Raw genomic sequence first — 12,641 nt, 5'->3', positions numbered from 1 at the left:
GGGACACTTCAAATTGGGTGGTCAAGGAAGATCTAAAGCAGAAGTCCAGCCATGTGAAGAACAGGGCAAGAACAGCAGTGCTTCTGAAACATTCACTTTCACGTGGATCACCCAGTGACCCTGCAAAAATATTCTGATTCAGTAGGTCTGGAGGGATATGTTGACTCTCTAACAAGCTTGTAGGTGATGCTGCTGCTGTTGGTAGACCACACTTTGAGTAGAAGATCACAGAATTTAATAGATTGAGTGTTCGTGTCCTGAAGGCACAGCCTAAAACTTTAGACAATGAGTTTCCCATACATACGTTGTGATAGCATTTACAAAATGACAGTGCAAACTGGATTCCATCCCAATCCTGAAAGAGGGAGTGAGGGTCAAGGTTCTGTAATGGACTTTGATTGGATGGACTACCTCTTTGAGGCATTTTTTTTCTGAAAAGCGTAGGAGTACTTAGCCATATATATCAACACTCCTCTATATGCCCTCAAGGAAATTCTGATCCTAAACTGTTTGGATATCTTGTTTTCCAGCTGAATTACAAAGCAAAACATGAAAGTGAGAAATTCAAGTGCAACGTACCAGCAGATGCTCCACAGTTTATCCAACACAGAGTCAATGCCTATAATTTGAGTGACGTAAGTACCAAAGGCACAGAAATCTATCATTGCATGTACCTGCAAAGAGGAGATGTGATGGGTGTTGTAAAAAACCAGATTAGGAGTTCAGCAACTAAACAACTATGGAGATTGTTTCCAGAGTGTAAGTGGAGTTTTAAGGCCTAAATGTTCAGAAGGCTCTTACTTAGCTATCCTTTTTTCATTTCTCACATTCTCTGTTACCATCAGAAACATCCTCTGAATTACGCCCCTGCTAATCTCTAGAGTTTTGAAAGATCTGTCCTATAAATGTTGCATTTCACTTTCTCAAAATGGTTGTCATTATACATTGTCCTTTATACATCAGAGTAGCAGAATCTTTAGAAAGTTCACAGAATGTTAAAAAGAGTATAGGGGAGAAGCTGGATGACAGATTAATGAATAATTAACTATCATTTTGTAAATATGGTATTTGTAGGTGAAATAAGTCTATATATACAAATTTTCAATCTGTTTCTTTTACTGGATGAATCTGTGTTAGATTCATTCTTACAACTCCTCTGCTGAAATTTTTCTGTCCAGAATGTCTATAAGCAAGACTGGGAGAAGAGCAAAGCAAAGAAGTTTGACATCAAAGTGGACGCCATTCCCCTGCTGGCAGCCAAAGCCAACAGCAGGATCGCCAGTGATGTGAGTGTGGCCTGGGCACCTGGGCAGGGCGCCCTCACTGACATTTCCCGATGGGTGGGCTCTGGCATGTGTGATGTCTTTACAGGTGATGTACAAGAAAGACTATGAGAAAAACAAAGGGAAAATGATTGGAGCCCTCAGCATTCATGACGATCCCAAGATGCTGCACTCTTTGAAGACGGCCAAAAACCAGAGTGATGTGAGTGTCTTTGTGAATCTGTCTTGTTTTCAAGATAACATCCCTGTTAACATGCCCAAGGGTGGTAGCATGTAAAAGGATTCCATATCCAGGGGCACCTGGGTGGCTCAGTCAGTTGAGCATCCAACTTAGGCTTGGGTCATGATTCGTGGTTTGTAGGTTCAAGCCCTACATTGGGCTCTGTGCTGACAGCTCAGAGCCTGGAGCCTGCTTTCGATTCCGTCTCTCTCTCTCTCTCTCTCTCTCTCTCTCTCTCTCTCTCTGCCCCTCCCCTGCTCATGCTCTCTCAAAAATAAACATTTTAAAAATATTAAAAAGATTCCATATCCATGGGCTCTGTCATGTTCACAACAAATTGCTGAGGAGAAATTTTGGAAGTAGAATTATTTCCCAGATTCTTGTACCTTTCAATTTAAGGAGGGAAATTACTGATTTATACTTGATGTCCATTACACTGTGAAAAATATATGCTTTAATATTTAATAGAATATTGATTTTAATTCTCAAAACTTTTTGGAAAACATCAGTAGATATTTTCATATTTTCTCCTGATTGAAAAATAACCTTTAAAATGATGGTTTTAAAACTGTCTATATATTGGAAGAAAATCATGTATCACAGATAAAAATCTTACTATTGTTGTTTGTTAACTTTAGTAATTAGTATTGGCATAGGTTCAAGAAAAATACTCCATTGATTCTAGACCACCTTGAGAATCTGATAGAAGTCTTGGATCATTCTTCTAGATAGATGAACTTTTTCTTCATGCCTTCTGTCTGAATTTCAGAGAATTTATGAATTCCCTAAGGCTTCCCTATGGTCCAAGTCTCATCTTTTGATTAAAATTCTTACTGCAGAGAAGAAAACATCTATTACAAATTGCAGTGTATACTGCTTACAAAATGTTTAGAGAATTCCTTTAGAGTAAGAATTTCAAAATAGCTTGCAAATATTATTTTTCATAATTAAATAGAAGGATGTTTGTATCATTTACTTTCATTTCAACCGTGTATTCATATAATGATCTATATATACCTTCTTTGCTTCATTTCGCATTTGCTGTATAGTTGTATAACACTTTAAAACATCATATTCAGTAATTTTCTCTAATAACTTCACACTGAATTATGTCAGTATACAGTGCTCACATACATAATACTGCGCTCTTCCCTAGATCCTTATCCCTTCTCAACTCAAAAGTTTATAGCTGCCTGTTAACAGCACATGTATCTTTATCTTTTGTTTTTCATCTTATCACAGAACCCATTAGAACACTAAGCACAAAGTAAGTGTTCATAAAATATGTGGTAATTGACATCGGCAACCAAAAGAGATAGCCAACGATGAATCATTCTCACAGAATATCCAGGCTAAATGCTAGGCTGCAGATACAGAATGTGCATAGCTTTTAAAGAGAATCTTTTAAAGCCATTTGGACCTTTGACAGCATTTTATAGACGCAGATATGTGTGAACTGGTATGAGCATGAACAAAAGAGTCAAGACAATTTAGTCAAAAACACTTCCCCACTCTAATCCTGTTGTGACATTGCTTTATCAGTTTTTCAGTGTTCATGCATACTGTCAGAAAATTTCCATATTTTATTTTTATAAACCAAAGTCTAGGTTTTATAATTAAGTGATAAGTTTATTCAGTAAAAGTAACTGCCCACAAAATATTTAGAAAGAAGATCGTATTCCCTAAGAAAGCTAAAAGATCAGATCATTTGCAAAAGGAATTTCTACAGAAGACTTATAAGGCATATTTATACTTACTAGCCTAGGTCACTGTCTTTAATGCTTACGTGATTATGGGGAGATATAATGGGTTTAGAATTTTCCTAGAGGCACTGGGTCAGAATTTTTCTCTTAAGGTAATTAGTGAATGGACATGATAAAGCTGGGGCTTTGACCTAATTAGCACCCTAACATTCCAGAAAACCAGCCAATGAAAGCGCCTTCTGAGGCCCAGTCAAGGCATTTGGTTTATGAGAACACTGTAATAAGTGCCAAGGTTACTTTAATGGCTCAGTTTCACAAACTTTTCTCCTCTGAGGTCTTATTACTGCTGCAATCTGAAGCTTCTTTTAAATTGTTACCAAAATTAAGCTTGGTATGAAAAACATTTGGGATTCTCAGTGGAGCTTATCTACTGTCAGAAGCATAGTCAGGTTGAAAAATCAGTAACCATTTAAAGATGATGTTAGAAAAGCCAAGCAGTCAAGTGTACAGCACTATTCATGAAATAGTTATTTTATATAATCAGAAGTATGAAATGATTGTCATAGAATTCTCATCAATTAAAAAATACTTCCTTATTCGAAAACAATTCAAAGTTGAGATGGCTTTGGTAAAAATAATTCTTGTTAAAAGTCCTTGAAAACCCCTGTTTTAAAATAAAGTAATACCTGGTTGAAGCAGAAGCTGTGGGCTCCTAATGTCTGACATTGCTCTTTGAGCTAAAAAGAGATTTGAGAAAATCTGTCCATGTATGATTTTTTTTTTTGGGGGGGGAAAGCATTCAGTAATGTGTAACATATGAACAAATTATAGGAAAAAATAAGTACTCAGATGTTTGAATGTGTTTCTCTAACTCGTGTTTGTTGTTTATGAGCGATTTCTGTGCTTTTCTGGAAATCCATTGAAGATCTGCAGTAATAAATGGAAATTTCCTATTCACAGCGTGAATATCGTAAAGACTATGAGAAGTCAAAAACCATCTACACTGCACCTCTTGATATGCTCCAAGTCACTCAAGCTAAGAAATCTCAGGAAATTGCCAGTGATGTGGACTATAAGCACATCTTACACAATTACAGCTACCCGCCCGATAGCATCAACGTGGATCTTGCCAAGAAGGCTTATGCACTACAGAGTGATGTGAGTAATCAGTTTTTCTCTATTCCCTCTTTCTAAGGTAGAAACTGAAGTAATCTTTAAGTGAAGTCATGTTTTTGACAATTCTCTGAAGTGTCTGCATTGTCTTCTGTATGTAGCAAGTATGTGATGGGAAGATGACCTTTGTGGTTCTATGAGACCATGCCCTTCAGAGTTAGAGAGACGTGACTCTAGCATGAACCCATCACTATATCCCTTCCTTGTAAAACTAGAATAAAAGAATTGTTTTGAGAATTTGAATTCATGCGAAATACCTAGCTTAGTGTCAGGCCCTGGTGAAGTCTCAGTAAACATTCACTGTTATCATCACCATTGTCACAAAGATCTCCTTCATTATTATCAACAATTTTTTTTATATAGGTAGCTATCTTGTCTACTTTTTGTTTCTTTGAGCTGGACTACTCTATAGACCTCATACATGTAGAGTCACTTGGTATTTGTCTTTTTGTTACTGGCTTAATTCACTTAATGTCATGTCCTCAACATTCATTCATGTTGCAGCATGTGTCAGAATTTCCTTCCTTCTTGAGGCTGAATAATATTCCATTATATGTATATACCAAGTTTTGTTTATCCATTTATCTTCCAGTGGACATTTGGTTTGCTTCCAACTTTTGGCTACTGCGAATAATGGTTCTATGAATGTAGGTGACAAATATTTATTTGAGACCCTGCTCTCAATTCTTTTGAGTATTCATTCAGAAATGGAGTTGCTAGGTCACATGGTAATTCTATTTTTAATTTTTTGAGGAACCACTCTACTATTTTTTACAGCAACTGTACAATTTGAAATTCCCATTACTAACAATCTTACTTTATGCATTATTAGCTTATTTAGCTCTTTAATTTTGCTATGTTTCTTTCTCCTAAGTAGATTGTAAGCCTCTCAAAGGCAGGAAACAAATAGTTTCTTGATTTTTTTTTATTCCAATTAAAAAGGCCCACACTAAACAGCAATTTGAATTTTGTATCTAGAATGTGAGTTTTAGGTACCTCCTATAGCCAGACAATAAGAGTGGCCTATTATTTTAATAACATCGCGTAACTGTCCCCAAAATAGGAGTAATTCCAAATGATAATGACCTTCTATAAACAAATTAATGAGTGTGACTATTTTAATGTGCATTGTTAATCAGTGCAGAAACACTCCTAAACTAACCATTACATATGAAGGGCAAAGTGTGCAAACACATATTGCAAATTAACTACTATCAAATCTTATCTAATTAGAAAATGAGCGAAATTATCCATCTTCAGTGTGGCCTTCAGCCCTAATTTGACTTAGAGTTCTAGCGAGCAAACATTTCACATTTGATTATCTAAATATAACAATTTTATTTCTTCTTTGAAATACAGCTTGCAGGGTAGCATTTGTCCAGTTTGGAACTTGAGTTCCATAAACTTCCCTTCACTTGGAAATAAGGATCAAATGGAATATATGCCAGCTAGAAGAGCAGTGATAACCTAAGGGCTGTTAAAATCTCTCACGAAGGAAATTTTTTAAATAACCTTAATGTACAGAGGAAGAAGCTTTTCAGAAATCCTAAAAACATCCTTTTGGGTAAAATGTTAATGGTTTTATGAGTAAGGATGATGCTGAGCAAAGAACAGTAACCTTTCTCTTGGTGTTGTAGGTTGAATACAAAGCCGACTACAACAGCTGGATGAAAGGCTGTGGCTGGGTACCTTTTGGGTCCTTGGAAATGGAAAAGGCAAAGAGAGCTTCAGACATCCTGAATGAGGTAAAGCCGTCCTATGTGCTACAGAGAGAGAGTTGGGAACGTGCTATGTTAAAGCCCCCAAAACCACGCAAGCACCTTCTTTACTGCTTCATTCTCTAGTAATTGTTGCTGAGATTAAAAAAAAAAAACAAAAAACAACGTACCACATGCATGAATTATCCAGGTAGATAAGCATACCCCTTTATGTCACCAGAATCATTTATGTTAACCATTCATGATAAAAATATTTTTAAACAACTTTATCAAGGTATGATTTGCGTACCATAAAATTCACCTATTTGAAGTGCACACCTTGACAAGTTTTAATAAGTTTGTATAGTTGCACAGTCATCACCATAATTGAATTTTAAAATGCTTGTGGTATACCAAAGTTTCCTTGAAAAATTCCTGCTTCCATCTTCAACGCCAGGCAACCATAGATTTGCCTTCTGTCTCTATAGTTTTGCTTTTCTAGAAATTTCTTTTGTATTAGACTTTTTTTCACTTAGCACCATGTTTTTGCATGGGTCTGCAATATTTTCTGTATTACTGAGTAGTATTCCTTTGTATAGCTATATTGCAGTTTGGTTGTCTAACAGTGGAACATTCCCATTGCTGTCAGGCAAATCCATCATCAGGGAGGGTAGCCAAATAAAGAAGGAATAGAGGTGCTGAGTGAGGGTTTTCTTCCCACTCAAGTTTCTGTTCTGTGCTTTTGCTTGCTTTTGGTGAGCAACATTTTATCAGATTTTTTCAAAAAAGTTCTAGGTTGGTAGTTTTCAGAAGTCTGAAGCTGGGTGGTGCTACTTTGTACACAGAAGTGGGATGTATAATATGCACAAAGGAAGATGACCGGGAGACTAGATGGAGTAGAATATAGGAATGTAGCTAGCAGTTGCCAGCTTCCGATGAGAACACCTTCCAACATCATCTCTCCTGTGGCTCCTCAGCACTTTAGTGACAACCTGTGTACTAAGCACACGGGGGCTGCAGAACAAAAGTCCTCCCTCTCCTACAGGAACCACTCACTGTTACCCTAATTCTTCTGTTCCTCCTCCCTCAGCCAGAGAGCTTCTTTACTTCTCTACCTCCGTTGGAGTGACAGGAACTTGAGAACCTGTTAGTGACAGGCAAAGACAATCCAGATTTCCTTGTGTGCTTTTCTGGTAATCCTTTAGAAAACTTTGTGGTGTTTCTGGGTTCTGTTTAGCTGAGAATACCCTCTTTCATTTCATTTTTCATTTCATAAGCAAGAAACAAAGTCTGGTTCCTGAAAGTTGTATTGGGCTGTACTGCCCCAGACAATCCAAAATTAAGCCAATTTTTAAAACACTGGCTTTTGTATTGTATTCATCTTTTCCCCCAAGCCAACCAAGAATCTGTTTACATTTAAAATCAGGAAAAATCCTCGTCTCTCCAAAATAAATTTCAAGGATTTTTTATATATTAGCCTTCAGTGAGAGTAAAATTATTGTTTTTCTTTTTTAAATTCACCAAACAGAAAAAATACCGCCAACATCCAGACACTCTCAAGTTTACCTCGATTGAAGATGCTCCGATTATAGTACAGTCTAAAATCAACCAGGCTCAGAGAAGTGATGTAAGTATTAATCCTATCTCTATTTTAAAAAATATTAATTAATACAAGTACATTTGTATTCCTACTATACTGATTACCTGTAATTATTATGCATTCTGAAGAGACTCAGTTTTGTGAGCAACTGTAATTCTCTCAGCCTTTCATTAATAAAGCATACCTAATTCATATCTTTAGAGTATTATGTATACTGGGTTCACTGTCCTTTCAGCCATTTAACATTGCCGTCCAAGGAGAAGGTAAGAGGGACTTCTCTTGACGACAAAAAACACTACAAACCTATTTCTAGAAAAGACCAGGAAAATGAATATAGGCAATACATCTTATGGAGGAGTCACATTGTAAGTCAGAGCTAAGACAAACATCATATAAACTACCCCTAAGTCCCATCGGTAACCCACAGGTATAATATATATGGTTTGTGTATCTTACCCAGTTAGCCTCTTCTGTGCTGACCAAAGTGTCTGCAGGTTAACATTTTTATCAGGTCACCTCCCTGGGCTAACTTCCATGAGGTGCCCCTAACAAAATCCAGAGGTTCCTCGGGCATACCTAAGGACCTTTGCCAGGGCCGAACAGGCACCAAGATAGGGGACCCTGTACATTGCATATGAGACTTTGAAGGCCTACAGATCTTTGCGGGTGAATGTGGGGGTGACACAGGGAATGTCTTTCATAAAAAGCAACTCTGTGCCACACGATCACTCTGAAGTTATTTTCCTGTGTCATTTAACCCCTCTTCCCTACTTTGTTTGTTTATGCACTTTTTCCCTCTTTCAGGTTGCCTACAAAGCCAAAGGAGAAGAAAGGCTTCACAAATACAGTCTGCCAGCAGATCTGCCCCAGTTCATCCAGGCTAAAGTTAATGCCTACAATATCAGTGAGGTGTGCACATGAGCTCAGCTGCTGACTGCATGTGAAGCCCTCTCTAAATGTGGCCTGAGTTGTATTCAGATGACTTTTTTTCTTTCAGAGTATGTACAAAACAGACTTGAAAGATTTGAGCAAGAAGGGATATGACCTGAGATCGGACGCGATTCCCATCAAAGCTGCCAAAGCTGCCAGGCAGGCGGCGAGTGATGTAAGTCGAGCCGTTGGTCACCTGTGTGTAACTAGAAAGTGTGGGCAGGGTGGACTTGTTATCCCCAAGTCACCATGTCTGTTGTCCCTAATTGGAAGCAAGCCCTTCTTAAAACTATTGAGAAGGGGAAATTCCCTAAATAGACTTGAGTTTTCCTGGGGGTTAGGATTTGTAGAATCTTTACTGGCCAGTTCTCATCAAACACCCCAAGTTAAAGGTCTCTTCCGTATTGCTACAGATTCACGTTATTTCTCTCGTGGAAATAAGTCGCTCACTGTTTAAATCCTTATAGCCTCCTGGTAGTAAGATTTTATCTCAAAACTTGCTTAATTTATATGAATTCCCTCTTTGCCTTACTTCTTTTTACTTCATTGCTTCCAGAGATGGATGAATTGGCCCCAAGTTTCACAGTAATTATCAGGCTCATGAAAGTTAGGAATTTTGTTAGTCTTTGTTTCTTTTCCTCATCTTACTTTCACCCAGCTGTGAACTAGTTACTTTCCTCTTTGAGAGTTAAATCAAATTGACTCAAGCCCCTATCATTTGACCTAGAGCTGATGGAGTACCCTCCCCCTCAGCTTGCTGCAGATATTCTGAGGTTTATTGTCTTTTCATAACTCCAGCTCCTGGCTTGCACGTGATGGTTTTGCTCTGGCTCACCTGGGCTCCCCTACTCTAGATTCACTTCTCTTTCTGGTCTGCATGATCCAGAGATGGAACACAGTCCCCTGTTTTGGATTCCCCTTAGGTCCCAAGCACAACCTCACTGATTGTTTGAAATGAAGTTGACTTTGCACCAATGTAAATAAGTTACAATTGAATAATAAATATCTGTATCCTAAAAGCCCTGCCATCCAAAATTTCTTACCCACCCCCTTTCTCTGTGGGTACTCCTCCAGCTACTCCCCACCCCGACACATACATACAATCCTTCCTTCACGTCTCTGCTTCTCAGTTTCCCATGCTTCTTCCCGGATCTCCCCAAGCAAGTTCACTTCTTCTCACCTTCTTATTCAGAGCTGATTCGTGTTTACATACAACTGGTTCTGGATCTCTCTTTGGATATCCAAAGACTCATTAAAATTCTGCTACTATAATTCTATCTCGTCACTGACGTGAATTATGGTTAACACCCCCCATCCCAACCTCTCTTGGGTGGCAGAAGTAGCTATAGACAATCAAATGGGCTCGATATAACATTTTAATTTTACCAGGCTACATTTCAAACTGTATACAAACGAATATCTAATTGTTTGGTTATTGAAGTAATTTCTGGGGAGCTCCATTGCTTTAAATCATGGTCTCATTGTTCAGTAAAATCTTCATAACTACATTTTAAAATATGCCCACTTTTGTTTCCAATAGGTTCAGTACAAAAAAGATTATGAAAAAGCCAAAGGGAAAATGGTTGGCTTCCAAAGTCTCCAAGATGATCCTAAACTGGTTCACTATATGAATGTGGCCAAGATGCAGTCAGACCGGGAGTATAAAAAAGACTATGAGAAGACAAAGACGAAATACAACACGCCCCATGATATGTTCAACGTTGTGGCAGCTAAGAAGGCTCAGGACGTTGCCAGCAATGTCAACTACAAGCATTCTCTCCATCATTACACCTACCTGCCTGACGCCATGGACCTGGAGTTGTCTAAAAACATGATGCACATACAGAGCGATGTAAGTGACACTCCACCAGACAGTCCCCCTCTGAGGTCAGAACCTGTGTGAGATTCTACCACTCGGGGCACTTACTCCTCTTCTTTCCCATTGCTGTAGAACGCCTACAAGGAAGACTACAACACCTGGATGAAAGGCATAGGCTGGATACCTATTGGCAGTCTGGATGTAGAAAAAGTTAAGAAGGCGGGTGACGCCCTGAACGAAAAGAAGTACAGACAACATCCAGACACGCTCAAATTTACGAGCATTGTGGACTCCCCAGTTATGGTCCAGGCAAAACAGAACACAAAACAAATCAGTGATGTAAGTACAATGAAAGAAAGGGGGCAAAGAACAGAGGGAGGCTTTAACAAAATAAACAGCCGCTCAATCTTTTTATTCTTCTGAGCCAATAATTTTCCTTTTATTTAAAAATTAAAATTCTTTTTAGTTTGGGCACTAATATTTTCATTTTCTTCTATCTTGCTATTTACTTTCCTTTTTAAAACCTCCTTTTTAGCTTCCTTTGAAATACTGCTATTGGATAAATTTGTCATGATGACCAAGTTCTGTAGTACTACACGTGTGTGCCTGTGTGCACATACACACAAAACTTAAGCTTAAGTCCCAGACACTTTGGCAAATATATCATATTCAATTCTATATTAAGTTGCTTATATTTGCTTTTCATATGTAAAATACTAACACAGGGAAGTAACTCACATGGGTATATGATTTTGCATCTCAGAATTCATCATATATAAATATAATAGAGACTTTCAAAACCTTAGGTCTTAGAGATTAGTATATTGTTTGTCTGCCTGTCCACGAACAATGTATATGATCTGGCTAAAGTGAGATCCAAAGGAAAGTTAGATAGAAGAATTAAAGGGATATCAAAAGCATTAATTTATTCATTGAATGAATGTTTTTTAATACCTTCCCTGTGCCAGGCATTGTATTATATGTTGAGGGTATAAAGATGACATAGACAAAGATTAGTGAGATATAGGATATGACAAAGATATAAGATAGGAGTATAAAATGACATGGACGAAACCAGAGCATTGTCCTACTGAGAGGTGAATGCTACAGGAGAGGTATGTGCCAAATAAATATAAGGGAAGAGGTAACTGCCTGCCAAGGCTTCCCTGGCAAATAAGGGAAGGGTGCATTCTTGGCAAAAGAAAAAAACAGAATGACCGTCAAGAGGTAATGAGTGGAAGGACAATGAAGGGTTTGGGATTGTTATTTAATCATTGAGGGTCTTGTGTCCTAATTTATACTCTGGACATTGTGGGGTGGGTAATGGGAGGTATTGAAGATCTTAATCCTTGGAGTTGCATTATCAGACTTGTGTTCTAAAAGATAGCTCTGACAAGTGCTGAGATTGCATTGTTGAGGGGAGAGATTGGAGGTAAGGAGGTGGATTAAAAGCTCTGACAGAAATCTAACAGAAGGCTCATTTGGGCTTCAACTAAAGCAGTAGCAATGGGAAAGGAGATGTGTGGAAGGTAGAACTGATGAGATTCTGTGAATGCTGTGAAAGCTTAGCTATGGTTTCTACAGGCAGTGAGGAAGTAAAGATAGCTCTTGGATTTCTGGAATGAATTATTTAGTATTTGAAGGTTCAAATAGATATCAGCCACTTTAGACTTTATTTATGATAAATGCATACCGGTTTATATGTGATGTTGTACATAGGCGTGCCTAGGGATTTATAGGATTAATGATAGTCGAGATAGGTAATCTACTTGTGATTTCAGTTGGGTTTTAGTTTTAGAAATTAAGCAATTTCTTTTCTATTACCAAGAGGAGGATACAAGTTCTATACCATGCACTTAGATGTCTTTCAGACATCTGTAAAACGATAAAGTATGGTAAATATGAAATGGTAAACCTTTTGAGTACACTGGGTTTATGTATAAGTGCCTTCATATACTGAAGAAATTACTATGTGGTTTTACCGCTGCAATTATAATTGGAAAGTTTTTAGCAGAAGTGAAAGACTCATTCTAACTGCCATTTTCTAAGACCTTAAGAAATTTAAAAAAATTTTTTTTTTCAACGTTTATTTATTTTTGGGACAGAGAGAGACAGAGCATGAACGGGGGAGGGGCAGAGAGAGAGGGAGACACAGAATCGGAAACAGGCTCCAGGCTCTGAGCCATCAGCCCAGAGCCTGACGCGGGGCTCGAACT

At 38.0% G+C, this 12,641-nt stretch overlaps 1 protein-coding gene across 25 annotated transcripts in view; it reads left to right on the top strand.

The window, feature by feature from the left end:
• The window catches only part of NEB (nebulin), a 219,632-nt gene that overhangs the window by 35,116 nt on the left and 171,875 nt on the right, over nucleotides 1–12,641 (top strand). For all 25 annotated transcript variants that reach the window (XM_030325669.1, XM_030325689.1, XM_030325687.1 and 22 more), the window contains 10 exons: nucleotides 531–635; nucleotides 1,179–1,286; nucleotides 1,372–1,485; nucleotides 4,167–4,364; nucleotides 6,017–6,124; nucleotides 7,605–7,703; nucleotides 8,481–8,585; nucleotides 8,674–8,781; nucleotides 10,147–10,458; nucleotides 10,558–10,764. In XM_030325669.1, the coding sequence (XP_030181529.1) occupies nucleotides 531–635; nucleotides 1,179–1,286; nucleotides 1,372–1,485; nucleotides 4,167–4,364; nucleotides 6,017–6,124; nucleotides 7,605–7,703; nucleotides 8,481–8,585; nucleotides 8,674–8,781; nucleotides 10,147–10,458; nucleotides 10,558–10,764 (1,464 nt within the window). The remainder of the gene's footprint in view (nucleotides 1–530; nucleotides 636–1,178; nucleotides 1,287–1,371; nucleotides 1,486–4,166; nucleotides 4,365–6,016; nucleotides 6,125–7,604; nucleotides 7,704–8,480; nucleotides 8,586–8,673; nucleotides 8,782–10,146; nucleotides 10,459–10,557; nucleotides 10,765–12,641) is intronic.

This window comes from Lynx canadensis, chromosome C1 (genome assembly GCF_007474595.2).
Source record: "Lynx canadensis isolate LIC74 chromosome C1, mLynCan4.pri.v2, whole genome shotgun sequence".
In the NCBI taxonomy this organism is placed as follows: Eukaryota; Metazoa; Chordata; class Mammalia; order Carnivora; family Felidae; genus Lynx; species Lynx canadensis.
The sequence above is the reverse complement of the archived record's forward strand: the minus strand, read 5'-3'. Positions and strand labels throughout refer to the sequence as shown.